The 27181-nt window shown below is 41.0% G+C and overlaps 1 protein-coding gene across 1 annotated transcript in view; it reads left to right on the top strand.

Annotated features, from left to right (window-relative positions):
- The first annotated feature begins 1030 nt into the window (after window positions 1–1030).
- arhgap18 (Rho GTPase activating protein 18) overlaps window positions 1031–27181 on the top strand; it is a 41435-nt gene continuing 15284 nt past the window's right edge. The window contains exons 1-5 of the mRNA XM_079572719.1: window positions 1031–1394; window positions 20821–21013; window positions 24154–24277; window positions 24858–24940; window positions 25026–25175. Coding sequence (XP_079428845.1) covers window positions 1297–1394; window positions 20821–21013; window positions 24154–24277; window positions 24858–24940; window positions 25026–25175 — 648 coding nt within the window. The 5' untranslated portion in view covers window positions 1031–1296. The remainder of the gene's footprint in view (window positions 1395–20820; window positions 21014–24153; window positions 24278–24857; window positions 24941–25025; window positions 25176–27181) is intronic.

Below are 27181 nucleotides of genomic sequence, written 5' to 3'. Positions count from 1 at the left end.
CCGACAACATTTTCAAGTTTTTGTTCATTTTCCAGCTTTACTCAAATCTAAAAGCTTGGCATTAAAATGCAACGGAAAACAAGGATGTAAACGCAACAAAACAAGCATCAAAAAGTGACAAAAAAATCAACAAAATGCTAAAAAAAAGTGACAAAAATTACAAAAAATTGACAAAAATGCAACAAAAAAATGGTTAAAAAAATCGACAAAAATGCAACAAGAAAGTGACAAAAAATAAACAAAAATTCAACAAAAAAGTGATAAAAAAATTGACAAAAATGCAAAAAAAAGTGACAAAATTAAACAAAAAAAGTGACAAAAAAGTGATACAAAAATGACAAGAAAACTACAAAAATGTGACAAAAAAAGTGACAAAAGAGATGGAAAAAAATACGGGAAAAAATGACTGGTATTGTGGATCTTAGCTTTCAAATGAGGCATTACACTGGCCTATCGGCAAAGAGGAGAGAATGCATTCTGTTTTGGAGGGTGGTAAAGAGGACCTGAGCACCTTTTCTCCAGTTCGGCTTTTCCCTAATCTAAAAGCTTATCGACTGGAGAGCAACAATATGACGCTGCATTTGAAAGCTAAGACCTACAAAACTCATTTTTGACGTTTTTTTCTTTTAATTTCTTGTTGTACTATTGTCGCTTTTCATCAAGTTTTTTGTCACTTTTTTTTCCTTTTCATTTTTACTGGTGTTTTTGTTGCGTTTTCATCCTCGTTTTCGCCATTTTGAGGCTTTTTTCAAGTAACTTTTAGATTTAGGTAAAGCCAAACTGGAGAAAATGTGCTCGGTTCAGGTGGGGGCTAAGAGATGAAGCTATACTTACTGGCTGGGCCCACACTCTCCCCTGCGGCTACTTTCTTTACTGTGCAATAGTCGCCTTTTGCCAGCAGAGGGCGCCAGTGCATCGACTCTTTATTTTCTAAACTTTCCCCCGGAGTTTCTTATCCAATCGCGGGGCAGGCTCGTGTCTGATAACCCCGCCCACGTCCCGCGGCGCAGCCCAGTCTCGGAGAGAGAGAGAGAAGTCGTGCGTAACTGTTTGGACAGAGGAGAGATGTCGACGATCCGCTACTTCAGACCCGCTCCAGTCCCGGGACAGCGCTGACTTTTCACCCCTTTTCTCGGACAACTTGTTTTCTAACCATGAACTGTGCACGAAGGCAGCGCGAGGAAGAAGAAGGAGAAGAAGCAGAAGAAGAAGCGATGGGAGCGCGAGAGGACAGACACGACTAGAGAAGACATCGTTTCCAGAAACAGGAAGGACGGGAGAAGACAGAGGAGAAACATGAACAGGCAGCAGCAGCAGACGCAGGGAGTGGTTTTAACCGGGTACCACAGCAACCAGGAGCTCCTGTCCACCGGCGAGGCCACGGGGGCGCACAGGTGGGACGCACGAGCGGGCATTAAGTCTGTTTAACTAAGAGAACGTACGCGGTGACGCTGGCGGTAACTATTGTCCCGGGTTGTTCAGTCCTGGTAAAGTCTATGTGGGAGGGAAGAGATGCATGATATTGCGATAAAAGTGTAAAATATTACGATGTCGATAATTATTGCGGTATTTGACTAAACCGCGTTTCAATTTGAATCGGTGTATTCCATTGTGTTCGTCAAAACGAGACAAAAACAAAGGCAAGTTTATTTGTAGAGCACAATTCATCCACAAGGCAACTCAAAGTGCTTCACAGTTGCGTAAAAGTACAAGAATAAGGTTAAATCACTCCATAAAACATAAAGATAAAGACTAATGAATAACAGTAAAAGGCCAGAGCGCAGATGAAATACTTTCAAAAAGAACTGTTTTCAGCCTGGATTTGAACATTGTCAGAGTTGAGGCCTGTCTCACATCCTCATGAAGACTGTTCCAGATTTTAGCTTTAGCCTCACCGTGTTTAGTCCTGACTCTGGAACCACCAGGAGACCCCTCCCTGAGGTTCTCAGGGCCCGAGATGGTTCATACACGGCTCTAACCTGTCAGAGAAGGACTTTGGTGGTAACCTCTTAACCGGAAAAGCAACAGTAACACGATAAAAAAAAAGCGCCTAGAAGACAGCGAAAACATGACAATAAAGCGTTAAAAAGCAAGGAATAAAAGCGATAAAAAAATGACAAAAACAAGACAGAAGAACTGAGAAAACAAGACATAAAAGAGACAAAAATGTGACAAAAACATGGCGTGCACGTGAACAAAAAAAGTCTGTTTTGGAGGTCTTAGCTTTCAAATGAGGTGTTAACACTGGCATATAGGCTGTAAGCTCCAGCGGAGAGGCTTTTAGATTTGGTCAAAGCTGAACTGGAGAACATGCGCTTGGTTAAGGCGAGGGGTAAGAGGCTAAAGTACCAAGAAAAGATTCGTACACTCTGAGCGACAGGAAGCCAGTGCAGACACCGGAGCGCTGGACTAATATGGTCGTATTTCCCGGTTCTGGTCAGTTTTATCTAAACTCCGCGTTATATGTTTTTATGTTTAATGTTGCACGACTTCACCGAGACAAAATCCTGGTTTGTGAACCTGTTTGCAAACAATGGCAATAAAAACGATTCTGATTCTGACCACCGTTAGTCTAACCTGCTGGAGACGCCGAAGTCTCTCTAAGTCTGGTTTTGACACTATTCCTCTGATCTCTCGCCGATGACTTCTGCGAGCTGAACTAAACTAAACTGTGATCTGGGTTTAATTTGAATGGAACATGTCTTGAAAAGGGTTTGGTAAAATAACGCAATGATATCGTAACATTGCACCGCTGTATCACAAGTTACTTCAACATCCTGCAGCCCCAGACTTTCGTCCTTGTTGATAGACCTTGGTTTAGTTTTGTTTTGCTTTAGTCAAGGTTATATTCATGTTTGTTTAGACTTGATTCAGAACTGGGTTAGTCCTGGTTTATGCCTGTAGTTTTGACCTCTGTTGTCCAGGTTTAGTCCTACTTAAGTCCAGGTTAAATCTTTCTTTAGACCTGATTATGTGCTGTTTTAGTTCTGGTTCATGCCTTTGTCTTTTCTCGCTTAGCTCTGGTTTTGTTTTGACTGAACCAGGCCGGGTTGACCTGTTTGAGTCCTTCCTTTATTACTGATTCTGCCCTAAAATCCTCTCACTTCCATCTATCTTTGACTGGCCTGGTTTTCTGTCCTGCTTTAGTTTCACAGCCTGGTTTAGTCCTCTTTTGTTGTTCCTTTATCCAGGCGTTGGAACAGTAATCACGATGTTGTTTATGAGCTTCCACTCAGAGCAAAGGTCAACGCGACAGAAGCATTTCCCTTTTTCAAACGAGAAGTTCAATACTGTTTGTTTAGGACGGATCTGGTGCTGGTTTGTCCCTGCTTTGATCTTGGTTTGGTCTTGGTTTAGTCCTGGGCATTTTTCTGCATATTTTTTAGTTTTTTTGCTGAAACCAGTGCTTTTGTTGTTGTCATGTGTGGACGTCGGCCCCTGGACCTGCCGTCTTTGTGCGGACGCTATCGGTCGATCAGTAACTTAACCTTGGCTTCGTCCTGGCGCTGATAAGACGGAGCCTTTACCTCGTTACAAAAGGGTTTTCTGCCTTGTTTGTGAACGCTCGGATGTAAACGGCTCCACACTGAGCTTTGACACTCAGGCTCACACTGACTGAATAGAGGACTTTCATTCAGTCCGTGTGCCTCAGAGTTTAAATTATAATAAAACCAATGGTCGCTGACTACTCTGCTTTGTGATGACGACACTAGAGGCCTCTGTTGCTCTGTCATTACTGTAGTACTTCCATTTAGCCGCTAGTCTCCCATTGGAATGTACTGCACTTTTAGAGAAGTTAAAAACAACTTTAGAACCTGGTGCCTGATTTAACTTTCTACAGCTAGATATTCCTCCTGTGATAACGCCGGGTTAGTTACAGTTAAAGGGACCAGGCTGGTTTTCGCAAGAACATTTTTCCGAAATCTTGCACAAATTGTTAGAGAAATAACAATGGTGTTCGAGAGGATAGATGAAAAACAGGCAGCAGTCTGGATGTCTTATGCAGAAGTTTATTTACCATCGGTGCGGGACCCGGAGACATGAACTCGTGACATTGTGCGAGTCTTATCATGTCTGTCTGTGCTTCCACAGAAATGGGATAAATCCCCTCTCAGAGCGTCATACGCAAGAGTCTGAGCCCCACAATCAAGGCCATGACAGAGATAGTACGACTGTACAGCCTGACCCAGCCTGATAAATAGCAATTTAATGTTATCCTCTAACACTAATGAGGGTCGGACTGTTAGCTTTGGAGCAGCGCGACCTACACCGAGGGCCGAGTCTACAGTGAAGATCCCGCCCTTATGCCCTTTCCAGAAACTTGCTTCGTCAGAGCTGGGGAGGGGGAGTCTGTAAATCAGCCATGATTTCCCCCATCGACCGTGGTCATTATGTCAAACGGGGATTATTTTATTTGTTTGGTCGGGACAGTGCATGTTAATGAACATTATATGAACATATATGTAAACATGCCACGCCGGATTGTAGCCTTTGCCTAATTTATATCTGTTGTCCCCACTCGTACTCTCAAACACTCTCTCTTTCATCGTGGTGTACATTGTACATGTTTTTTGTAGTGGGGAAACCCAGAGTAAACCTACGCAGACACTGGGAGAACTTGCAAACTCCACACAGAAAGGCCGCGTCCAGATGAGAATCGAACCTGGAACCTTCTAGCTGTGAAGCACGAGCACTAACCCATGTACCACCGCGCTGCCTTTAGGTTTTGTTCAGTCTATGTGAGTTGTTTATTGTAACTAGGGTTGTCAAAAACATCTAGTCCTCAATACTAAATCGATTCTGAAAGTGGTTGCCTATCAAAGCGAGATATTCATTTGAGCAGATATCGATACTTTGTTTCCCATCCTCTGTTGACCCGTCCTCCAGCTCGATCCCAGAGGCCGCAGAAAGAACCTGCAGCTCAAAACTTAGACTACAGCTAAAAGTACTCACTTAAACCCGGAATAAAATAAACATTGTTGAAATGCTGCTGGTGTGTTGAAATAATCAGCCGTTCTGATGAAAAAGTAGAATTTGCTAATGTGGCTAGCGTTAGCTTAGCGGCTCCCATTCGTTTACGTGCATCGGTTAGCATCGGATATGAAGCCGTGTTTTTCTCTGAAGATTCTCAACAAAATGAAATGAGATCAAAGCCAACTGTATAGTCTCTGTTTGTGCTTGACTCATATATGCAGAGGAATTTTAAAGGCCAGTTTTAACGTTGTTTGTGCTTTATTGTGTTGTTTAACCTCTTAACTCCCGCCTGAACCGAGAGGATCTTTTTCCTCACGTCATCAGATTTTTTTCCCATCATTTTTTCCTTGGGTGTTCAACTCATTTTTGTAACTTTTTTGTCATTTTTCTCGTCATTTTTTATCATATTTTTTGTCAAATTTTTGTCATGTTTTTGTAATTTTTTTTGTAACATTTTGTCACATTTGTGTCATTTTTTCGTCAATTTTTTATCCATTTTTCGTCAATTTTCTGTCGCATTTTTGTAATTTTTTTGTCACATTTTTGTCATTTTTCGTCCATTTTTTGTCAATTTCTTGTGACATTTGTGCCACTTTTTCATCCATTTTTAGTCACTTTTTTGTCACATTTCCATCATTGTTTTCGTCTCAGTTTTGTTGCTATTTTCACACCTTTTTTCCCGAAGCTTTTGGACTGGGGTAAAGCCAAACTGGAGAAAATGTGCTCGGTTCAGGTGGGAGTTAAGGGGTTAAGGCAGAAACCGACAGTGTGTAACATGATGTTAATGGGCCGATTCCAGTCAGGAAATGTATATTGTTGATACATAGTTTTATCATTTGACTGTGAATATTGAGAAAACAAATTAGACCTTTTTACAATGATTTTTGAAGAACATGAGAAAACCAAATAGATTGAGTGCTCAGTAATGCAGAAGGAAAAAGTTTCCTTCAGTAAATATAGTCTATTTAAGGGGATGCTAATTGCGACTGATCACATTGCGATTTCACCTGCGACCCTGTCATGTCCTCCTCCCGTGACGCTGCCTGACTGTAGCTGTAACTCCATCCTCCTGTGGGTCGGGTGTCGTCCCGTTAGCGCGTGCGTGAGGCGTGTGCGTGTGGCGTGTGCGTGGCGTGTACAAAGCACACACACACACAAACACACAGAGCTCAGAGCAGCTGACAGAGAGGCCGCTGTAACGCGACGCCGATGTTTGCAGCGGGACGAGCCATCTGCAGCTCAGTCTATACACGCAGCCTGGCCCCCGTCCTGGCCCCCGTCCTGGCTCCCGTCCAGCCCCGACAAGAGGTACAAGGTCTGTGTGTTAGAGAGGACAGTGAGGATGAGCTGATGTGTCTCAGATCGAGCACCTGCTCCTCAGTAAAGTCAACTCTACAAGTGTTGGATTGAGTCATTTGTATTAGTGATAGGGGTTAATTATCTGCCCATTGGTCGTGGGGTTTGCCTGACCTGTACCTGGATGTACCTGGCTGGTCCTGGATGTACCTGGATGGTCCTGGATGGTCCTGGATGGTCGCTGCAGTTGGTTCAGCGGCTCGATTTGCCCACAGACTGAGATCAGCCGACGACCTGAACCTGGGTCTATTTGAAATATTATTCAAATAATAACTTTTTATGGTGTTTTACCACGTTGCAATGTTGTTCTCTCAGTTTCCGCGGGGCATTAAAAGTCATTCTTAATACTGTATTTTGCCAAAATCAAGGGCTTAAAACCTCTTAACCCCCACCTGAACCGAGCACATTTTCTCCAGTTCGGCTTAACCCAAAACTAAAAGCTTCTTGGGAAAAGCATCAAAGTGGCGTGAATAAATTACAGAAAATAAACAGGCAGCAAAACTCCATCCATCCATTCATCCATTTTCTTCCACTTTATCCGGGGCCGGGTCGCGGGGGCAGCAGTCTCAGCAGAGGCGCCCAGACTTCCCGATCCACACACACCTCCTCCAGCTGTTCTGACCCCGAGGCCACACCAGGCCAGCTCGGAGACATAGTCCCACCAGCGTGTCCTGGGTCTTCCACAAGGCCTCTTCCCAATAGGACATGCCTGGAACAACACCTGCTGGAGGCTCTAAAACAGATGCCTGAGCCACCTCAGCTGCTCCTTTCGACTTGAAGGAGCAGCGACTCTACTCCGAGCTCCTCCCGGGTAACTGAGCTCCTCACCCCCAGCCGCCCTGCGAAGGAGACTCATTTCGGCCGCTTGTATTCGCGATCTTGTCCTTTCGGTCATTACCCAGATCTCATGACCATAGGTGAGGGCGGGAACGTAGATCGATCGACCACAGAAAAAGTGACTAAAATGCAAAACAGGCAACGAAGACGTAACAAAAAAAGCCCAGAAAATGCATAAAAAATACTTCCCAAAAGTGATTTAAAAAAGCATCAAAGTTGACGGCAACAAACACATAAAAAATGTGACAAAAAAGTGCGGAAAACCTGCCAAAATAAGACAAAAGCTGAAGGCCAGTGTAACATGTACAGTAAAAATTGTGTTGAGCAATGTCATGATTTTCCAATGAATTTAGATTTAATGTTTGAATCCAACTTGATGCCTTTGAAAGGCCTTTATTAATGAAGGAAAATATAAACAGCACAAACATCTGAGACCTGGGAACGGCTCGTGTCCAGAGGTGGCCGTACAGGAGTTTCCGTAAGGTGCTTAGTTCCGTTCAGTGACTCGGTGACAGGAGGATTAAACATGGTTGACAGGGGGCCGGGGTGTCGGGTTATTAGCAAACCATAAGCGGACGATTCATAAATAAGAGACAATGAGACCAGTCAGGAGCGAGCGGGTAAACAGTCTGTGAAGATGATGTTTACACTGGAGTCCTTTTGTTCAACAGGACAATAATGAGTCAGTAAATGTTCCTCTATCTCACACAGAAAAGTTGATTTGAGATATGACACGAACTCCAGACTCTTAGTTTAGAAACTCTTTAATTCCTACTAGTCACTTTGGTCTATAATGTTCATGCTGTATCTAGACGAGAGGTCGACCCAAAAAGCCAAAAGTGATGGAGACTTCCCGTTTTTTTGCATTGGAAGCGGAGTGGAGAAACATGGCGTTGAAAAGTTTGGACACCTCGTATTGGATTATAGATATTGTTGACTTTTTGCATATAATTTCATAACCATAAGAGACATAGACTTTTTTGGAATCTGCTGATTTTTGTCTTTACAAGAGCTCCCTCTGAAGTACCTACTAAACATGAACGTCCTGAATAAATCAGCCTTATGTCTCTGACACATGTTACAGTTTAGAAGCTTCATACACAGGATTAGAGACTAAAAATATAAAAACCCATCTCAGTTGACCTCTGAACTTGACTGGTTTTGCAAACATTTGTCGTACAATCAATCAAAGTTTATTTCTACAGCACTTTACAACAACACATTGGCAGACCAAAATGCTTCACATAAAAAAACACAGAAGAAAATGACACAAAAACACTGGCACACAAAACTAAATACCGTAAATGCTCTAATATAGGCCGGGGCCTTTATTTACTCAAGGGCATCTAGGACCAGGCCTTTATTGGAACCAGGCCACAATTAGAGACAGGCCTTTATTTCTATTTGAGCAAAACGGACGACCAGGAAAATGAAGAAAAACGAGATGTGTGTCCATTTGCACCTAAAATATTAGGTTCATTTATTAATTAACATTTCAAACCCTCTCCCAGCGGCTGGAATATTGACGCCTTTTATTTTGTCGGGACAACAGGAAGTGTTTCGTTGCTGTTAGCGGAGCTTTGACATCAGTGTCACTGCAGGTTTCTGTTTAGTTTTCGGACCGGATTATTTGTTGTTATCTTGTGTAAAAGGCGAGTTTAGACGGAGCGTTTGTGTTTGTGATCGATCATGAGACTGACCCGAGAGAAGACGAGACGCTCGCGCTGATGGGAGGAGTTATTTTGAGGCGTGGGACTGACCTGCACACGGAGCAGCTGGACGTGCTTTGAAGACGCGATGGAGACTTTATTAAAACCCTGGAGGGTCACACAACATTTATTGTTTTCCCTGTTTCCAAATATCGTCACAGGAGGTTTGAAAAGTGGCTAAATCTGTGTCAAAGTTACGTTCGGATCAGCTCCTCCGTAGCGTCCCCCTCGGCCCGGGTTCCCGTTTGTTACTTCCTGCATGTGAGTTTTCATTTACACCAGTATGAGACAAATTCCTAACATGGGGATTATTTCTACCACTATAGTTTCTAATAAAAGCCCCGGCCTGTTTTAAAACCGGCTTTAATTTGCCTCCGACAGCCACGAACCCGGCCTCTGTTAGAGACCCGGCCTCTGTCAGAGACCCGGCCACTGTCAGAGACCCGGCCTCTGTCAGAGACCCGGCCCCTGTCAGAGACCCGGCCCCTGTCAGAGACCCGGCCCCTGTCAGAGACCCGGCCCCTGTCAGAGACCCGGCCCCTGTCAGAGACCCGGCCCCTGTCAGAGACCCGGCCCCTGTTAGAGACCCGGCCACTAATGGAATACAGGCCAGTATTAGAGAATTTAAAGTAGATCAGTGTTAGCCCTGGACCGAGACCTGGGCACATCCTAAGCCATCTGAGTTGAGGAACGCAGGGCTCTGTATGGGCGGTGAATAGACAGAAGCTCGGACAGATATGGGGGGCATGTCCATGAATGGGTTTTTAAACAAACTACAACATTTTAAATTCGATTTGATAATGTAACAGAAGCCAGTGGAGGGAGGAGAGGATTGGGGTGCATTACCATTACCAACAACAAAGCTTATGCTTGAAGAAAATGCATTGTACTCTAACTATAATCTAGTTGTTAGTTGTCAGTCCTGACTGTTTTGTGAGTTTTCTTGCGGGTGAGGCAGATGAAATGTGGCGCTGTGACTGAACTGACAGCGATTGTTGTAAAGTGGGTCATGGTGAAGAGAACAGAGCGGAGTCTGTGGAGCTGCACCTGTTCATCTCAATGGGACTCATACTGTACACGGACAAAAGACAAACTCATTTCATCAGCTGTGTCCGAATGTCCAGTCACGCCAACACGTCCAACATATGTGGACAGAGACGGGGCCTTTCTGTGTGGAGTCAGGCGGGGTGATACTGACAAAATCTCCATATTCTGGGGCAGAGGTTACATCAACCGAAAATTCTCCTTCATTTACGGAACAGTTTTTACTTTGACGGAAAATTTCAAAGGCCGTCCGTCATTTTGAAGGATTGAAAGTCTAGCCGTAACGAAAATAAAGACGCAGCTCTGCTGTTTTTCATAGCGCGCGGGTCTCTCTCTCTAAAGTTTCACACCGCGTCTTGTCTTGGATGAGCTCTTACAAGTTGTATCACTGCCTTGCTCGCTAACTTTCCTAACCGCAACACAGGGAAGAAAACCACGATGCAAACGCGGTTAAAGGCTAATAATATCCTTCCTCTTCTCACGCAAGTCTCAGGACGAGCTCATCTATTTCCCCCTCCCTCTCCATCCCCATGTGCGTAGCGGCGGCGCGTCCTGCAGTGATGTGAACTGGTAAACATTGTCCCGTTCACCCACCGTCTCTTACATTCCGTTAAAATTGAACAAATGCAAATAACAAGCTCCACTTTACATTTGTATTAGCGTAATCTTGATATAAAAATCTTGATATTGAGGAGCAGGTGACGCTCTGAAAGTCGTCTCCTCTGAGACTTTTACGCACGACTTTATACACATTTCTATTGCAAAATGTACCAAGACTGTTCAGATCAGGTTTAGTTTCGCTCCATTTATCCTGCAATCTCACATTTTTACTAACATAAATAATATACAGCCTATATATATATATATATATACATTTATAAAAAAAAACAAAAAAAAAACGCTTATTAGAGATTAATTCATGAAGGATAAAAATAGCTCATGACGGATTTATTTCGAGAGAAATTATCCCGAGTGAAACCACCACTGTTCTGGGGACTAGGGCTGAGCATCAGTATGGTATCGAGTGTGAAAAGTTAAAGGAACAGGCCACCGTTTTTCCCTTCTGAGAGATGTTCTTACCTGAGCTTAGAGTTGATGCTGTCTGGTCTTTGTGCCCGTGGAAGAGCTTGGTCGCTTCCAACTTCGCCCCCGTTTGGTCGGGACAGTGCACGTTAATGAACACGGCTGATTTTAGCCATGGACGAATTTGCATCTGTTGTCCCGCCCACACGCTCTCAAACACACTCTCATTCATCCTGTTTTTAGTGGCAGGGAAACCGGAGTAAGTTAAGTCGAAGTGGAGATTAATATTCTGAATTCTTGTTATTTTGACTCATGTGGATATCTGTTAGTTTCCACAGATTGGCTTCACTTCCCTCTTCCTCCGCCGCCGATTGTCCCGTCAAGGACAATGGAAATAAACAGTTTACGTTGGAGCCTCTTCAGTTCAGGCTAAACAATGTGTGGGAACGACGTCAGCCGCTCTCAGCACCAAGTGAGAGGTCAATTCCTCTCATGTCTCTATAAGCAAAGCCTCAGCACTGAAGTAAACGCGGCTCAGAGTGGACAGTGGTCATTTACTGTCAGAGAGTTAATGTGTCAGACATTTCCCCACTGAGCCAGAGTCCAATGTGTCCAGTATTTGGTAACTAAGTGTGGTTTTGATGCTTTGTGAACCGGCTCCTAGTAAAGAAACCCGTGCCGTGTCTGATCCATTGAGAAGACTGTGAGCCTCAGATTCCTCTCCCACTTCCTCCTCTCGGCCTCGGCTTCAGCTCCTGCTGTTCTGTTTGCTGAGCGATCAACTTTAACAGGACTCTTTCCTCCCGCTCTGACTCAGGCCACGTGCCTCTGTCTCCACACCTCCTTTATTCTCTCTCTCTGTCAGCACCAGCGCGATAACAGCCTCTGATAAAGAGGAGAGATTTAACACAACACTCTGCACGACAGGAAACCACAGCAGAGGACTCGAGATCAGAAAAGAAACATTATTTACTCTTTCTACTTAACAGTTTGTATTAGTTTCAATTTTCACACCCAACTTCACCCTCACATTAACCAAGTGCATTTGCTCCAGTTCTGCATTACCCAAATCTGACAGCGTCTTGAAAAAAGTGTCAAAATAGCAACAAAAACGAGGATGAAAATGCAATAAAAGAGCAACAGAAACTTAACACATTGAGGCCGCGCTGTTTTGGGGATTGAGCTGTAGAGTGCCAACAATCCAGACCATTTTTCATGATGTTTGTAGCACCACAGAGTATTCTGTGTTATAGTTATGGACACATGATGTGGCTCATTTGAAAGACGAGACTCTAAGCTCTCCGTAGGTGAAAACAGTTTAATGCTATGTGCCTCAATTCCTGAGAAATCCGAGGCTAGTTTTGATCAATATCACTGATTTTAATTGATAATTGATGTTTTATGAAACACTCTCCTTTCTGATTAACTCCTCTCCGGACGGACACTATCATTATGTCAAGAGGCAAATGCCTAAATATTTTAATTTCAAGTCAATTTTCAATGACAACATTGTTGACATGTTTTGAAACACGCGTGTTCTCGATCTCTCTTTATGGCGTGTGCATTTGAACAGCCTGGTTCTGGATTGAAGACTTTAACAGGATGTTTCTCAGTCGTCCTTGGACCGATTTTAACCATTTAAAAACTGAGAGGAATGTTAAAAATCTCAACTGTTTCGATCTTTCCATGGGAAGCTGCTCTGCTTTGTCAAACGCTCCAGAGAGCGAGAGAGAAGTGTTGGCTTTGCAGCTGTTCCCTACGTAACACCACGCCCCCTCAGACTAAAAAACAAACAAAAAACAGGAAATGCAATAATATATGAAATGTCCAGATCGTGACTCTTCACAAGTTTTTGATGGTCATTTATTTCACTTCTGTTCATCACAGAGCTACAAAACCACACATAAGGTGTATTAGCGTGTCTAGTTTTGTAATAAATGTGTAACTCAATGTGTTAATATGTGTGACAATGCAGTGACTATAGAAAAAAAGCTATTAAAAAAGACGAGAAAAACACGACTAAAGAGCGATGAAAAAGCAAGAAAAAAACAAGAAAGAGCGACAAAAATGAGATTAGAAACATGACAAACATGCAACAGAAAAGCTTTCAATGAGGCGTCACACTGGACTATAGGCTGTAACTTTTTAGATTTGGGTAAAGTCGAAATGCGCTCAGCTAAGAGGTTAATAGGAAGAGATATAGAAACCAAGCCAAGTGGTTCTAGTCCTCTCAGCTGCACCTCAGTGTTAAACCACAGGCTCTTCAGATCGTCATGTGGTTTAACGCAGCCTCTAGTTTCATTTTCAGATCAACGTGAGCCTCATCGACGCCGTGACGTTCAGTAAATGTTACGCATCGAGGAGTTAAAGATTAACAGTGAGGTTTACTGCAGAGAAACTGAACCAGAGAGTGTTTTACCGCCTGACGTGTTCCTCCTCCTGCTGCCAAACCTGCATTTAACATAAAACCCGATGAATCAGCTCCGTCCTGATCCAGAGCGCGAGGCCCTCGAGCTCTGAACAAACTGTTATGGTTCCATTTGACAGATTTATGCCTGAAAACCTGTTTCAGCTTACAGAAGGCGAGACGCTGCAGGTGAGAGGGAAACTTTTTAAATGTAGAGATATTGATTTGAAACTTCTGCTGTAGATCACTGACATAGGTATGAGGAACAAATGGATTGCAAGTTTTCTGTCGTTTTAAGTTTTCATGTAAAAATAAGGGTTTTTGACACCTTAACTCCCACCTGAAACGAGCACATTTTCTCCAGTTTGGCTTTACCCCAGTCCAAAAGCTTCTGGAAAAAAGCTGTGAAAATAGCAACAAAACTGAGATGAAAACAATGATGGAAATGTGACAAAAAGTGAGAAAACATTGACGAAAAAGTGACGAAAAATGGATGAAAAAGTGGCAAAAATGTCATTAGAAATTGACAAGAAATTGACAAAAAATTGACAAAAAATTTACAAACATGTGACAAAAAAATTACAAAAATGTGACAAAAAAATTACAAAAATGTGACAAAAAATGACAAAAATTTGATTAAAAAATGATGAACAAGTGACAAAAATGTGACAAAAAATGATACAAATTTGACAAAAAAATGACAAAAATTGGACAAAAAAAATTACAAAATGTGACAAAAATTGACCAAAATTTGATAAAAAATGACGAAAAAATTACACAAATATATGACAAAATTTTACAAGAAAATTACAAAAATGTGACAAAAAATTACAAAAATGTGATAAAGAATTTGACCAAAAATACAGAAGGCGAGACGCTGCAGGTGATGGGGAAACTTTTTAAATGTAGAGATATCGATTTGAAACTTCTGCTGTGGATCACTGACATAAGTATGAGGAACAAATGTATTGCAAGTTTTCTGTTGTTTTAAGTTTTCATGTAAAAATAACTCCCACCTGAACCGAGAACATTTTCTCCAGTTTGGAGAAAAAGTGAGAAAACATTGGCTAAAAAGTGACGAAAAATGGATGAAAAAGTGGCAAAAATGTCACAAGAAATTGACAAAAAATGACGAGCAAATGACAAAAATGTGACAAAATATGACAAAAAAATTGCGAAAATGTGACAAAAAATGACAAAAATTTGATTAAAAATGTACGAAAAAATGACACAAATATATGACAAAATGTTGCAAAAACTTACAAAAATGTGATAAAAATTTGACAAAAAATGACAAAAATGTGGTTCCATTTAGTTTCAGCTTACAGAAGGCGAGACGCTGCAGGTGATAAGGAAACCTTTTAAATGTAGAGATATTGATTTGAAACATAAGTATGGGGAACAAATGTATTGCAAGTCTAGGGCTGGGCACCGTTAAACGATACCAGTGCGGTATCGAAAATGAAGGTTTAGGTACTACCGGTATCGGAAAAATAAAAGTGTCGAAAGCAGGTACCGAAAAGAAATACAAAATCTTTATATTCAAGTTTTTATGCTGTTGGTTATACAATTTTAAAAAGAAAAAAAAAGTGAAAGACAGGTAAAAAACAAAAAAAACAAAAAGGGCAAATAGTGGGAAAAATTGGGTTAAATTTGGGGAAAAATTTGGGGAATCCAAAATATCAAAAAGGGAAATAATGTGGAAAAAAATGGAAGAAAAAAAATTGGGGGGTAAATTTGTGGAAAATTAGAAAAAAGGGGAAAATTGGGACGAAACGTGGAAAGTTTTTTTCCGCCTGTTGTTAAAGGAAGTTTCATCTCAAACAACTAATACAAATGTAAAAGAAATTAAATGGAAGGAAAAGAATAAATTAACATTATTCATCATTTTTATGGTTCTATATGAAAAATAATTAAGTATCGGTACTGAAAACTAAGTATCGTTAAAGTACGGATATATAAAAATTGTTTTAACGGTACCCAGCCCTATGCAAGTCTTCTGTTTTGAGTCAAAGCTTTTAGATTTGGGTAAAGCCGGACTGGCGAAAATGTAGTCAGTTAAGCGGGGGTTTAGAGGTTAATGTGTGCGGGGTCGAGGGTAGGGTTAGAAAAAAATCGGACCTGTGCATCACTACTGTGGATGAAGCGATCGAAATGGTCAAATGTGTGTTGAACTGTGACCAGGGCCCGGCCGATACTGTATATCGGGCCGATATTTGGGTACTTTTGACATCTGCCTTTTATCGGCCGATATCTCCGGACCCGAAAGTGATGGAGACTTCCCGTTTCTGCACTTCAAAGGGCTCAGTCTGGGCTTTAATATGAGCCACATGGGGGGATGGAATCGAACTGAATTGTGGATTGAGTTTTTTAAATAAAGAAATTGAATTTTTTGGGGGGAAAACAGCTCTACCCAGAGTATCAGTGGTGCATAACGGCATCGGCCAACCAAAATCCCTCCAAAAATTGGCATCGGTCGACCTCTATTAGGTACATTTTTATGATTTAACCCCTTAACTCCCACCTGAACCGAGCACATTTTCTCCAATTTGGCTTTACCCCAATCCAAAAGCTTCTGGAAAAAAGCTGTGAAAATAGCGACAGAACTGAGACGAAAACAATGACGGAAATGTGACAAAAAATGATAAAAATGACACAATTTTTACCAAAAAAATGACAAATGTGACAAAAATGTCACAAAAAATGTTTAAAAAAAATGGACCAAAAAATGATGAAAATGTGCCTAAAATTACTCAAAAATGTCACAAAAAATGGACGCAAAAATGACAAAAATGTGATAAAAAGTGGGGGGGAAAAATGAAGAAAAAAATGACAAAAAAGTGAAAAAAATGATGGAAAAAAAATCTGATAACGCGAGGAAAAAGATCCATTTAGATGAGTTTTGTAGAACTTAGCTTTCAAATGAGGCGTTACACTGGCCTACAGGATTTGGGTAAAGCTGAACCGGAGAAAAGGTTCTCGGTTCAGGTGGGAGTTAAGAGGTTAAACCTTTAATAAAATCCTACATGTTTAACTATAGAATATTTGAAAGATGAAAAAAACAAACATCAAATTAAATGACTTCAAATATCGGCCAATCTATCGGCCATGCCAACCCCCTTCATATCGGCACCGGACCCCAAAGATCTATATCGGTCGGGCCCTAACTCTGACAGCAGGGGGCGCTTTATTAGGAGCACAGGGCTGATTTATTCAGGACATTCATGTTTAGTTGATGCTTGAAAAGGACAGTAAGTCTCTGTCACTTATGGTTTGCAAAAGTCTCCAACATGAAACCCATAAAACCCAAACATGTGACAAAGAAAAGACAGGAAGTCTCTCTCACTCTCGGTTCCGGAGATATTGACCTTTTATCAGCGCGGTATTGGCCGGACTAATCAGGAAGCGAAACCACCGGGTATTTAGTTCCTGCTGCTTTAGATCAATATTTTCCAGCCGGTAGATTGTGATGAAACGTGGTTATGAAATGCCTGCGATATAAAACCGCCCCCGCCCTCTGGGGTCAATCATTCACTCCACGCTCGGCTCGTGTTTGACTTCCAGGTGCAGAGACAATCATAACACGCTCATTCTCCTCACTTCTCTCACATCAACAAACATTATGGGATGTTGTTTTATTGCAGGGTTATTTTGAGTGTAAAAGCTGCTCCTGTGTTTGTGTTTTTGATCCTCGGCGTCTGCACACAGCACGTGGAAGAGGAGGTTTCTGCCTTTTTGATTTTAATGCTATTATTATCCCTGCGGTGTAAATGTGAGGGGCAGGACGTCCGGCAGATGCTCAGGGGGGGGGGGGGGGGGGAGCGGACATGTTGGACACACGTGGACTGTGTGTGTGTGTGGGGGGGGGTTCAGGGGGGGGTCGTAAAAGCACAAGACGATGACACTTAAGGAAAGAATGTGGAAATGAGACACCAAGTCGAGCGAGAAGAAATGGCTCTTTACACCCGTTTGTAATTGATTTTCTTATTTTTACTTCACCTCTTACTTCAGCCCCCGCCTGAACCGAGTTTGGCTTTATCCAAATCTAAAAGCTTAAAAAAAAACTTGGTGCTGGGCAATTCATCGAATTTTAATTTAATCGTGATTTTAATAAAGGTCGATCTCCATAATCGCCTGGTGCGTTTTAATCGAGGAGAATTGGCCAGTCCTAGGCTAGGGCAAGGCTAGTGCATGTCTATGGTATCAGCTAGCCTGCATTAAAAACAGTCTGACCCGCTCCACAGTGCACCTGAGGCAAATCACTTATACCACCAGACTAACCATATAAATGTCTGTGTCCATAGAGTAATTTTAACCATTTTGCATTTAAAATAACTTATATTTGAGCAGCATCAGCTTCGTGGTTGTATAAGCTACACAGCGGCGGAGTGATCTGCTAGAAAATAGTCCCTCAAAATGCGATCATTCATGTGATGCAGGTCAGTTATATTCCAAAAATTACTCTATCGACACAGACATTTATATGGTTAGTCTGGTGTTATAAGTGATTTGCCTCAGGTGCTCTGTGGAGCGGGTCACACTGTTTTTAATGCAGGCTAGCTGATACCATAGACATGCACTAGCCTTGCATTAGCCTAGCACCACGAAACTCTTCAAATATAAGAACTGCATGAATTACAAAACAAATATCTCCAGAAATCAACAACACTGTGGATAACTAGGAAATGAGGCCCTATGTCAAAAATCCCGAAATATCCCTTTAACCCCTTAACTCCCACCTGAACCGAGCGCATTTTCTCCAGTTTGGCTTTACCCCAGTCCAAAAGCTTCTGGAAAAAAGCTGTGAAAAGAGCAACAAAACTGAGACGAAAACAATGATGGAAATGTGACAAAAAAGTGAGAAAACATTGACAAAAAATGGACAAAAAATTGATGAAAAAGTGACAAAAAATTACAAAAATCTGATAAAAATTTCACAAAAAAACGACAAAAATTGGACCAAAAAATGAAAAAAAAAAAAGTGACAAAAATGTGTTGAAAAAATGACAAAAATGTGACAAAAATGACAAAAAAATGACAGAAATGTGACAAAAAATGAGTTGAATACCCAACAAAAAAATGATGGAAAAATAATCTGATGACGTGAGGAAAAAAATCCTCTCGGTTCAGGCAGGAGTTAAGAGGTTAATAACCGGAACATTTGCATGTAAACGCACTATGGAATTTGTCCTGGAGGGCCCAGAGTTTGTGGTGATTGGATAAATATAGCGGGAAAATGGAGCTCATTTGTAAGTAGAAAAGAGTTCATTGTGCCAGAGATCGCGGTCACGTGTTGGACGTCTGTTTATGTTAAATATGACTCACGTGGATGAGTTGTTCTTTGACGCTGATGCTTTTCTTGGCTCTTCATTAGAGAACAGTGGAGGAATTCAACACGTCTGCGGCCTCTGCTCCTCCATCTGTCTCATTGTGCTGCTTTAAAGACGACATATCCTGTGAAATCCACTTTTAAAGCTTTAAATCGTGTCGTAAAGTTGTTCCATTGTGAAAGAAACAACTGGAGTAGTGCTACATTCATGCGTTTACAGTAATGTTACATTTAGCTGTTTCTTCTTCTACAGTTTCTTCGTTTGAATGCGTCATTGTTAAAACCGTCCTCCACATTCTTAAAGCCCAGACTCCAGCATTATATCAGTTCTGAGACGTTCTGCTCAAAGTGTGTTTATCAGGCTGAGCTGAAGCCGTAGACCACACCATAAATCGAAACTGATCTTTTTAATAAGTTGTTCCTTTGCTGGATTTTTGTCATTTTTTCTGTCAAAATGTGACAAAAATTCAACAAAAATGTGACAAAAATTCAACAAAAATGTGACAAAAATTCAACAAAAATGTGACAAAAATTCAACAAAAAATTGACAAAAAATCAACAAAAATGTGACAAAAATTCAACAAAAAATGTGACAAAAATTCAACAAAAAATTGACAAAAAATCAACAAAAATGTGGCAAAAATTCAACAAAAATGTGACAAAAAATCAACAAAAAATGTGACAAAAATTCAACAAAAATGTGACAAAAATTCAACAAAAATGTGACAAAAATTCAACAAAAATGTGGCAAAAATTTAACAAAAATGTGACAAAAATTCAACAAAAATGTGACAAAAATTCAACAAAAATGTGACAAAAATTCTACAAAAATGTGGCAAAAATTCTACAAAAATGTGGCAAAAATTCAACAAATATGTGACAAAAATTCAACAAAAATGTGGCAAAAATAAAAAAAATCAAACATAAAAAAGGTGACACAACACAGCAACAACGTGAGGAAAAAGATCAGTTTTGTGGGTCTTAGCTTTCAAATGAGGTGTTACACAGATCTATATAATGGCCAAAGAGGACAGGCGGGTGGCCTCATTATAATGAGGCCGGGTTCGAGGGGCCCCTGGACTGTGAGTGCGGTGCTCAGGTTAATGTGTTCTGGAGCAGAGGCTGTAAACACGAGACAAAGTCCACAATAACAGAGCCGTGTTCAGCGGAGCTCGGACACACGGACAAACACGGACAAACATGAATAACTCAGTATTTTAGGGTCACACGCGTGTAATGGAAGCGGCCACAGAATTAAAGTGAAACATTTTGAACCACCTGGACGACTGAGAAACTGTTTTCACTGCAGTGACACTAAATTTACACCAGCTACCAATTATTATACCAGCAACTTACTACGTTTACTTTTTAAGTCTGAGCCTTTATTTTGAAATGTATGCCAAAATATGACGATATATGGATAATCGTCAATAACTTCCACATCTTAAGGTCTGGACCTTTTATTTTGAAATGTATATCAACAAATATCTTTGTATAAGTTTCAAATATGACAATTTATGGATAATCTTCAATAACTTCTACATTGTTTTAATGTAGTTGCACCAAATTTACTCTAGTTATCAACTTACAACCTTTCCTTTTTGAATCTTGATCTTTTATTTTGAAATCCATGCCAAAATATGACAATATATGGATAATCTTCAATAACTTCTACATTTTTTTTGTTTTGTTTCCATTTTTGTAGTGGCACCAAATTTACACCAGTCATCAATTATCAATTATCATACTAGCTACTTACTGCAACCTTTATTTTTTGGATCTGGACCTTTTATTTTGAAATCCATGCCAAAATATGACAATATATGGATAATACTCTTTAGTAGCTTCTATAGCTTTCAGTGTATTGATCACTGTAGCACCAGTTATTAATTATTATATTACCACTTACTACAACATTTACTTTTTAAGTCTGAGCCTTTATTTTGAAATGTATGCCAAAATATTACGATATAGAAGGTATTGATGATCTTCAATGGCTTCTACAGTTATTAATACACCAGTGATCACACTCAGCTTTCTACAACCTCTACTTTTGGGATCTGGACTTTTATTTTGAAATGTATGTCAAAATACCAATTTATGGATCATACTCTTCAATCCTCTTGTTTTCTCTCTTCCAGCCGCAGGACGGGTCACTACACGGTGCAGCAGCAGAACCACGGACATGGCCCGAACGGCTCCAAACCTGAGGCGCCCGCACTGCAGTACCCACAATCCTCCGGGGCGCCTCTGTCGTCCTCCAGCCCCAAACCAGGATCCAGCCCCAACGCCCGGCTCAGACCGCGGCCGGCCTGCCTGCGATCCAACTCACAGGTGACGATAGAGAACACAGAGAACGCACCGTGTTATTATGACTGATTAAAGGGATATTTCAGGATTTTTGACATAGGGCCATGCAGTTCTTATATTTGAAGAGTTTCGTGGCGCTAGGCTAGTGCATGTCTATGGTATCAGCTAGCCTGCATTAAAAACAGTGTGACCCGCTCCACAGAGCACCTGAGGCAAAACACTTATAACACCAGACTAACCATATAAATGTCTGTGCTAATAGGATCATTATAGTCAGGGACCCAAAGTCTCAAAAGCTCTTTAACCTGTTACCACCCGCCTAAACCAAATGCATTCTGTCCTCTTTTGGCTGTGTAACACCACATTTGAAAGCTAAGACCCACAAAACTGATCTTTTTCCTCGCGTTGTTGCTGTGTTGTGTCACCTTTTGTATGTTTTTTTTTTTTTGTCGCATTTTTGTTGATTTTTTGTTGAATTTTTGTCAAATTTTTGTTGAATTTTTGTTGAATTTTTGTCACATTTTTGTTGAATTTTTGTCACATTTTAAATTGGGTTGAACCTGACATGGTCTGCTATATTTTTTATTTGTGTTTTATCTTTTAACTTTGACCCTAAGGACCAATAATTGGAGGGTCTGCTCTGCTGGAAATATCTCGAAAAAAAATTCCGGCCATTTTGGTGTATGCACCCTGTATTTTTATCCGAAAAATGTGAAAACTATTTTCCCCTTTTTTCCCCCTCAAATCCTCAGTGGGTTAGGTAGGCTGTCAATAAATGCATTCCAGATACACCTGTGCTGATAACATCCGTTAAAAAAAATAGCTCTTAAAACACATTTCTACACATTTTCAATCAATTCAATTCAATTTAATGCAAAAAAATATTAGACGTTTTCTCACTTTATTCCAATATTTTTATCTTGACTTCATTGGCAATCGACTATTCCACCCAGTTATGGCCAATATGCCATTATTTTCAACAGACTGTAGACACATTCCACAGAAAAAATGATCAAAATCCGACCAAAATCATTGGATCTGTGATGATTTAACTCCCACCTGAACGGATCCCATTTTCTCCAGTTTGACTTTACCCTAATCAAAAAACTTCTTGGGAAAAAAACCAAAACAGCCACAAAAAATGAGAAGAAAACAAGGATGTAAACGCAACAAAAATGTGACAAAATCTCAACAAAAATGTGACAAAAATTCAACAAAAAAGTGACAAAAATTCAACAAAAAAGTGACAAAAATTCAACAAAGATGTGACAAAAATTCAACAAAAAAGTGACAAAAATTCACCAAAAAGTGACAAAAATGTGAAAAAATTCAACAAAAATGTGACAAAAATTCAACCAAAAAGTGACAAAAATGTGACAAAAATTCAACAAAAATGTGGCAAAAATTCAACAAAAAATGACAAAAATTCAACAAAAAAGTGACAAAAATTCAACAAAAATGTGACAAAAATTCAACAAAAATGTGACAAAAATTCAACAAAAATGTGACAAAAATGTGACAAAAATTCAACAAAAATGTGGCAAAAATTCAACAAAAAATGACAAAAATTCAACAAAAATGTGGCAAAAATTCAACAAAAATGTGGCAAAAATTCAACAAAAAAGTGACAAAAATTCAACCAAAAAGTGACAAAAATGTGGCAAAAATTCAACAAAAAAGTGACAAAAATTCAACCAAAAAGTGACAAAAATGTGGCAAAAATTCAACAAAAAATGACAAAAATTCAACAAAAAAGTGACAAAAATTCAACAAAAATGTGACAAAAATTCAACAAAAATGTGACAAAAATTCAACAAAAATGTGACAAAAATTCAACAAAAATGTGGCAAAAATTCAACAAAAAATGACAAAAATTCAACAAAAAAGTGACAAAAATTCAACAAAAATGTGGCAAAAATTCAACAAAAAAGTGACAAAAATTCAACCAAAAAGTGACAAAAATGTGACAAAAATTCAACAAAAATGTGGCAAAAATTCAACAAAAAAGTGACAAAACTTCAACAAAAAAGTGACAAGATGAAGAAGAAGATGTGACAAAAATTCAACAATGATGTGACAAAAATTCATCAAAAAGTGACAAAAATGTGACGAAAATTCAACAAAAATGTGGCAAAAATTCAACAAAAAATGACAAAAATTCAACAAAAAAGTGACAAAAACTCAACAAAAGTGACCAAAATTAAAAAAGAACCCACACAAAACAAGGTGACACAGCACGGCAACAACACAAGGAAAAAGATCAGTTTTGTGGGTCTTAGCTTTCAAATGAGGTGTTTACACAGGCCTATATAATGGCCAAAGAGGACAGAATGCATTTGGTTCAGGCGGGTGGTAAGAGGTTAAAGACCAATAAGTGATCAACAAACTCAGAACCTCTGAACTGTCAAAAGCCACTTTTGACGCTGGTCCATATTTTTGTTTTGGCCATTTCCAGCCCATTAGATAATGATTTACACCATTGTATTTGGTATCATTGTAAAGAAGACATTGGCATGTTTCATTTGAGCCCAAAGGTTCCACTCTGTAACAATTACCGTGGTAACCAAAGCTCCTCAGACTCAAATGTGAGGACATTTTTTCACAATTTTCAAAATATTTTTTTTTACTATGTTTAACACTGTTTCTTCCATCTCTGATACTGGGAAACTCTGTAGACTCTGAGGGTTCAGGAAATGTATAACATGTCAGTACTTTCTCAGCTTAAGGCCTCGCTCTGAGCCATGAAGTAAAAGAATGTCCCCCTCATATGAGCCTCTCCCATAGAAATAAGCCCACATCTGCCAGGTTGGAACAGCTGGTGGGAATGAGGCCCTATGTGAAAAAAATCCCTTTAAGGTGAGACTGTGTGAAGACTAGTTTTCTCCTTTAACATCTTGCTTCTGCTGTCAGGGTCACGATACTTAATTTATGACGTTTTGTGAGTCTGAGATATCCAGGAAGTCACTCCAACAAGTTCTTCTGTGTGAACTCTTCCTCCGTCTGGACAAACGTATTCCTCAGTTGCAGTCGACCAAAAGAACAAGTCTAAACAAGTCTCCTGCTGCAGATCTCGACCAAACCCCGTCTGAACTGCATCGCCCGGGACGTGTTTCCTCTGTTTGACTTGTTTCACACTGATTGAAAAGCTCTTTGTTTTGCCGCAGGACTCCCTGGACGAGCTGGAGATGGACGATTACTGGAAGGAGGTGGAGAACATCACCCGCTCGGCCGACGGAGAGCGGAGAGAGGGCGACTCGGCGGAAGAGGAGCCCAGCAAGACTCCGGAGGGTAACGCACTTTCACACTTTCACTGTGACTCAAAACTGCAGCAGGTTTAAGACGAGACGCTGCAGCGGAAAACACTGGAGGCCAATGTTTTCTCCTTTAACGTCTTAGTCTTAAAGGAATAGGCCACCGTTTTTACATACTGATATATGTTCTTACCTTAGTTTTGACGAGTTCTTTAGGACCTGTCTGGTCTTCACCCGTGCCTTCAGTCACGTAAACACAGCGCAGACGGCGTTAGCATTTAGCCTCTCCCTCTCTCCTCTATAGCTCCAAAACAGGTCAGTATAGAAGCTACCAAGCTCTTCCACGTTTTCCCTATTTAAATATGGTTACGTGAAGTGTTCCACTACAAAGTATAACTACACAAAATTAAACAATGTGGATTTTCTAAGCGGATAAAAGGGGAACTATATTGTAAGGCGTAGTAATACCAGGAGTAATTTGGCATCCGCACAGTAAAGTGAAGATTACTACGCAGTAAAGTGAAGATTACTACGCGGATTTCGGTGTCTCCTGTTTCATCATCTCTCACTCATGCACAGTGTCATTTCCTCCCCTGTAAAAGCTCCCGTTGTTTCAGAGGGCGAGCAGGAGGAGGCGTGGCTCGTGGAGGCGGGACTTGCGCGACTGTTCGACGAATCGGCGACAGGCAACCAGGAGCAGGTCAGTCCTTTTCCTCTGGAGTCTTTAATGTGACTCAGATTCTGTCTCCTGGTGAATGACTGTAACCTCCTGCGCCGTGTCCCAGGACGAGGACAGCGCCGCGTTCCTGTCCACTCTGACCCGCACCCAGGCGGCCGCCATCGAGCGCCGTCTGTCCTGTTTACAGCAGACTCTGAAGAGGCGCAACCGGACGCACGTGCCCGACTGCAGGGACATCTTCAGACCCCCCGACACGGTGAGGGAGACGCCGTTCATGTTTGAATGTTGGACTTTTGGTCACTGACGTCAGTTTTTCATACAGTTCATGTGTTGAGATTTTAGATAGTTTCCTCCTTAAAGCCGCCGTCAGCTGATCCTGATTTTGCTGACATGGCTGATTCCCACATTGCGTCGCTAGATGAGCCACCTTCCAAACAGTGAGCAGACTTTGGCTGCGTCTGAAACCGTCAAGCCTCTAAGCACTAACACTAGCAACTAATCCTCAACCTTTCATGGGTCGACTGTTAGATCTCTATGCAGTTAGTGAACTAGAGCTTCAGCAGCAATTCCCCAATTTGACCGTCCTTACCCAGAGGAAGGGGAAGTGACATCACCAACAGCTGCTGTTCTTCTTTAAGGTTATTGGCAGACTGCAGGCAAACAAAAGCACATGCTGCCCCCTACTGTATTGCATATGCAACAACATAGTGTCCAAATAAAGACATTTAAGGAGAAAAAAAGAAGTGAGCCAAACATTTCCCTTTAGCCTTATTTTATCTCAACAGCTGTTTCATAAAGCTACAGCAGCAAATTAGCCGTGTGGTTTGTACTAAATGAAAACAAAAGGACAAACTGCCTTCATTTAATCCGTTTCCTGAGGCGACTCTTTAACACTGACATGTGACTGAGCTGTGGGGACGACAACATGGACTTTGTCACTTTTATAATGTTTGGCTTGTGCAGAATCTTTCTTCTTCTTCTTTTTTATTTATTTTTTATTATTAAATGTGCACCTGTCAATCAACAGTAGCACATGAATCACTCGGGGGTGGGGCGATTGGTGCAGTGACTTATGGGATGGCACATAGCTCCTAATCACCGGTTAGTTAGCACCAGTCCCTATGCTAAAGTGGCTATGAAGGGTTAGCATTGAGGCTACTTTTCCTAACTCCTTCCTCACTGACAGCCCAGTTCGGAAGCTTCTTATCATGGCGGACGCTGACGCACATCCGGTTTGGCGTTAGACCTCTTACCAATCTGCTCTTTACGAACGCAGCATTTGTCCCACAGAAGCAAAGACGAGCTCTACACCTACCTCACCTCATCCCCCAACACTCGCCCAACACACCCCTCACCTTCCCCTCACCATGGAAACACAAACACGTTCAGAGATCGCCAATGTTTGAAGCAGCAGACAAAGCAAAACGGTTAGCGGCTAACACTGTCAGAGTTTCATAATTATTTTAATTATGACAAACATCTGAGTAACCTGCTCTGATGCCGCTGAAATCCTCGAGCACCGGGAAGAGTGTGAGGCCGTTCAGGGGTTGTGGGAAATTAAAGCTCTGCACTGTAAATTTAGTTCTAAATGGAACATTAAAGCAGCAGTTTATCTTAATAAATCCGTCCCGTAGTCCCTCTGGGGGTAAGACGAGTGTTATTGGGATGATTGGGAGGTCCTTCATCACCCCCTGGCAGGGGCGGACTGGGACTGAAAAACAGCCCTGGACTCTGACCAGCCTGGCCCAAATTAGCGTAAATGTGACACTTCCACAAATACATATTTTAACCTCTTATCACCCGCCTTAACCGAGAGCATTTTCTCCAGTTCGGCTTTACCCAAATCTAAAAGCTTCTTGACTGTAGAGCAACACTGTAACGCCTCATTTGAAAGCTAAAATCTAGAAGAGTGATGGTAACTTTTTGTCACGTTGTCGCTGCATTTTTGTCATGTTTTTGTTGCTTTTTCATTCCTTTTTTGTGGCCTTTTGTTGTTTTTTTGTCACTTTTTTGTCACTTTTTTGTTGTGTTTTCGTCGTCCCTTGTTTTTTGGTTTTTTTTTTCATGTTATTGTTGTTTTTTCATCGCTTTTTTCATTGCTTTGTCGTCACGTTTTCGTCACATTTTGTTGTGTTTTTGTCACTTTTTTGGTGCTTTTCCAGCACATTTTTGTTTTTTGATGCTTTTCTTTTAAGCTTTTAGATTTGGGTAAAGCTCGGTTTCGCCCGGGGGTAAGGGTGAGGTAAAGTGAGAGGCCAGACC

Source organism: Gobius niger (genome assembly GCF_951799975.1).
Source record: "Gobius niger genome assembly, chromosome: 15".
Classification (NCBI taxonomy): Eukaryota; Metazoa; Chordata; class Actinopteri; order Gobiiformes; family Gobiidae; genus Gobius; species Gobius niger.
This window is presented reverse-complemented; position numbering and strand designations above follow the sequence as displayed.